A 1,449-nucleotide genomic window follows, 5' to 3' on the forward strand; every position below is an offset into this window, starting at 1 on the left:
ATGATAAATAATAAGAAGAAAAGATATATATATATATATATAATAGACAAAATTAAATCTCGGATCTTTATTTGTATAAGACACAAATCCAACAGCGGATTGACGGTCCATATTTGTTGTCAACTGAAAACGCGCATGACAGCCCATGAAATGCTTCATACAATGAGAACTAATAAGACTAAGAAAGGATATCTAGCTTTGAAGTTAGATTTATCGAAAGCTTTCGATAAGATGGAATGAAAATTTGTGATTTTTATGTTCATAAAATTTGGGTTTTCTCAAAAATTGTATGATTTGATATATGAATGTATTTCAAGTGTTAAGTCAACAGTTCTACTGAATGGTGTTCCTGGCATTCAATTTTCTCCGACTAGGGGTCTTTGTCAAGGAGACCCATTATCTCCGTACTTATTTATCACAACTTTAGAAGGTCTTTCTAGGTTTGTTCTTTCATGCATAGGCTCAGGGTAAGTTTACTGGTATTAAAATTAATCGCAACTGTCCTTCGATTTCACATTTTTTGTTTGCAGACGATTGCTTCATTTTTTGTAAAGCGGATATTGTTGAAGTTAGAAGTCTGATGAACATTCTAGATATTTTTACTTCTTCATCTAGTCAGACCATAAACTTTCATAAGTCGGGTGTTTACTTCAGTAAAAAAGTTCATGGAAAGCATGAAAAAATTATGGCGAGAATGTTAAAAGTTCAAAGAATATCTGAGGATGAAAAATATTTAGGAACTCCACTGTTTTTTGGTAGAAGGAAAGCTTTAAATGTTGAGCCTTTGTTAGATAGAGCTTATAAAGCTCTAAATGGTTGGAAATCCAAATTATTGCGGGTAGAATGGTTCTTATTAACTCTACTTTGTCAGCTTATCCATCTTATCAGATGCAGTGTTTTGAATTTCCAAAATCCGTTCTTGATGAATTTGACAAGTTGCAGAGGGATTTTTGGTGGCAGAAAGACAACCCTAAGAAAGAATTTTACCCTAAAGCTTGGGATGATATTAGGACTTCTAAAGTTTCTAGTGGTATTGGGATTAGAGATCCTTATAAGGTTAATATGTCTCTTTTAGCTAAGTTAGCTTGGAGGATGTTGAAAAATCCGGAGGATTTATGGGTTAAAATTCTTAGGGGGAAATATTTTCCTAGAGCGCACCCTTTTCATAAGAACAAGGATTATGAAATTTCTTGGATATGGCATAGTATCAGATCGGGTCTGCAAATTATCAAGGAAAATTGCATATGGCAAGTTGGAGATGGTAGAAGCATTCATGTGACTCTAGATAATTGGATCCCTGATGTGGGTACATTGTCTAATTGGCATAATGAAGATATTAAATTTGTATCTGATCTCATTACAGTTGAGGGTGGCTGGAATATTGATCTAATTGATTCTATTTTCCAGCCAAGGATAGCAAATAAAATCAAATCTGTACATCTCTCATGA

General features: G+C 33.6%; 1 protein-coding gene across 1 annotated transcript; it reads left to right on the forward strand.

Moving 5' to 3' along the window:
- Positions 1–843: 843 nt before the first annotated feature.
- On the forward strand, positions 844–1,449 carry LOC113350066 (uncharacterized mitochondrial protein AtMg00310-like). Its single transcript, XM_026594141.1, has one exon. It carries the CDS (start codon positions 844–846, stop codon positions 1,447–1,449), a length of 606 nt encoding a protein of 201 aa, XP_026449926.1.

The sequence above is a fragment of the Papaver somniferum genome, chromosome 1 (assembly GCF_003573695.1).
Source record: "Papaver somniferum cultivar HN1 chromosome 1, ASM357369v1, whole genome shotgun sequence".
NCBI lineage: Eukaryota > Viridiplantae > Streptophyta > Magnoliopsida > Ranunculales > Papaveraceae > Papaver > Papaver somniferum.

Bases quoted from the DNA above. Each gene is read 5' to 3' on its own strand.
- LOC113350066 (XM_026594141.1), top strand. From the start codon at position 844: ATGGTTCTTATTAACTCTACTTTGTCAGCTTATCCATCTTATCAGATG.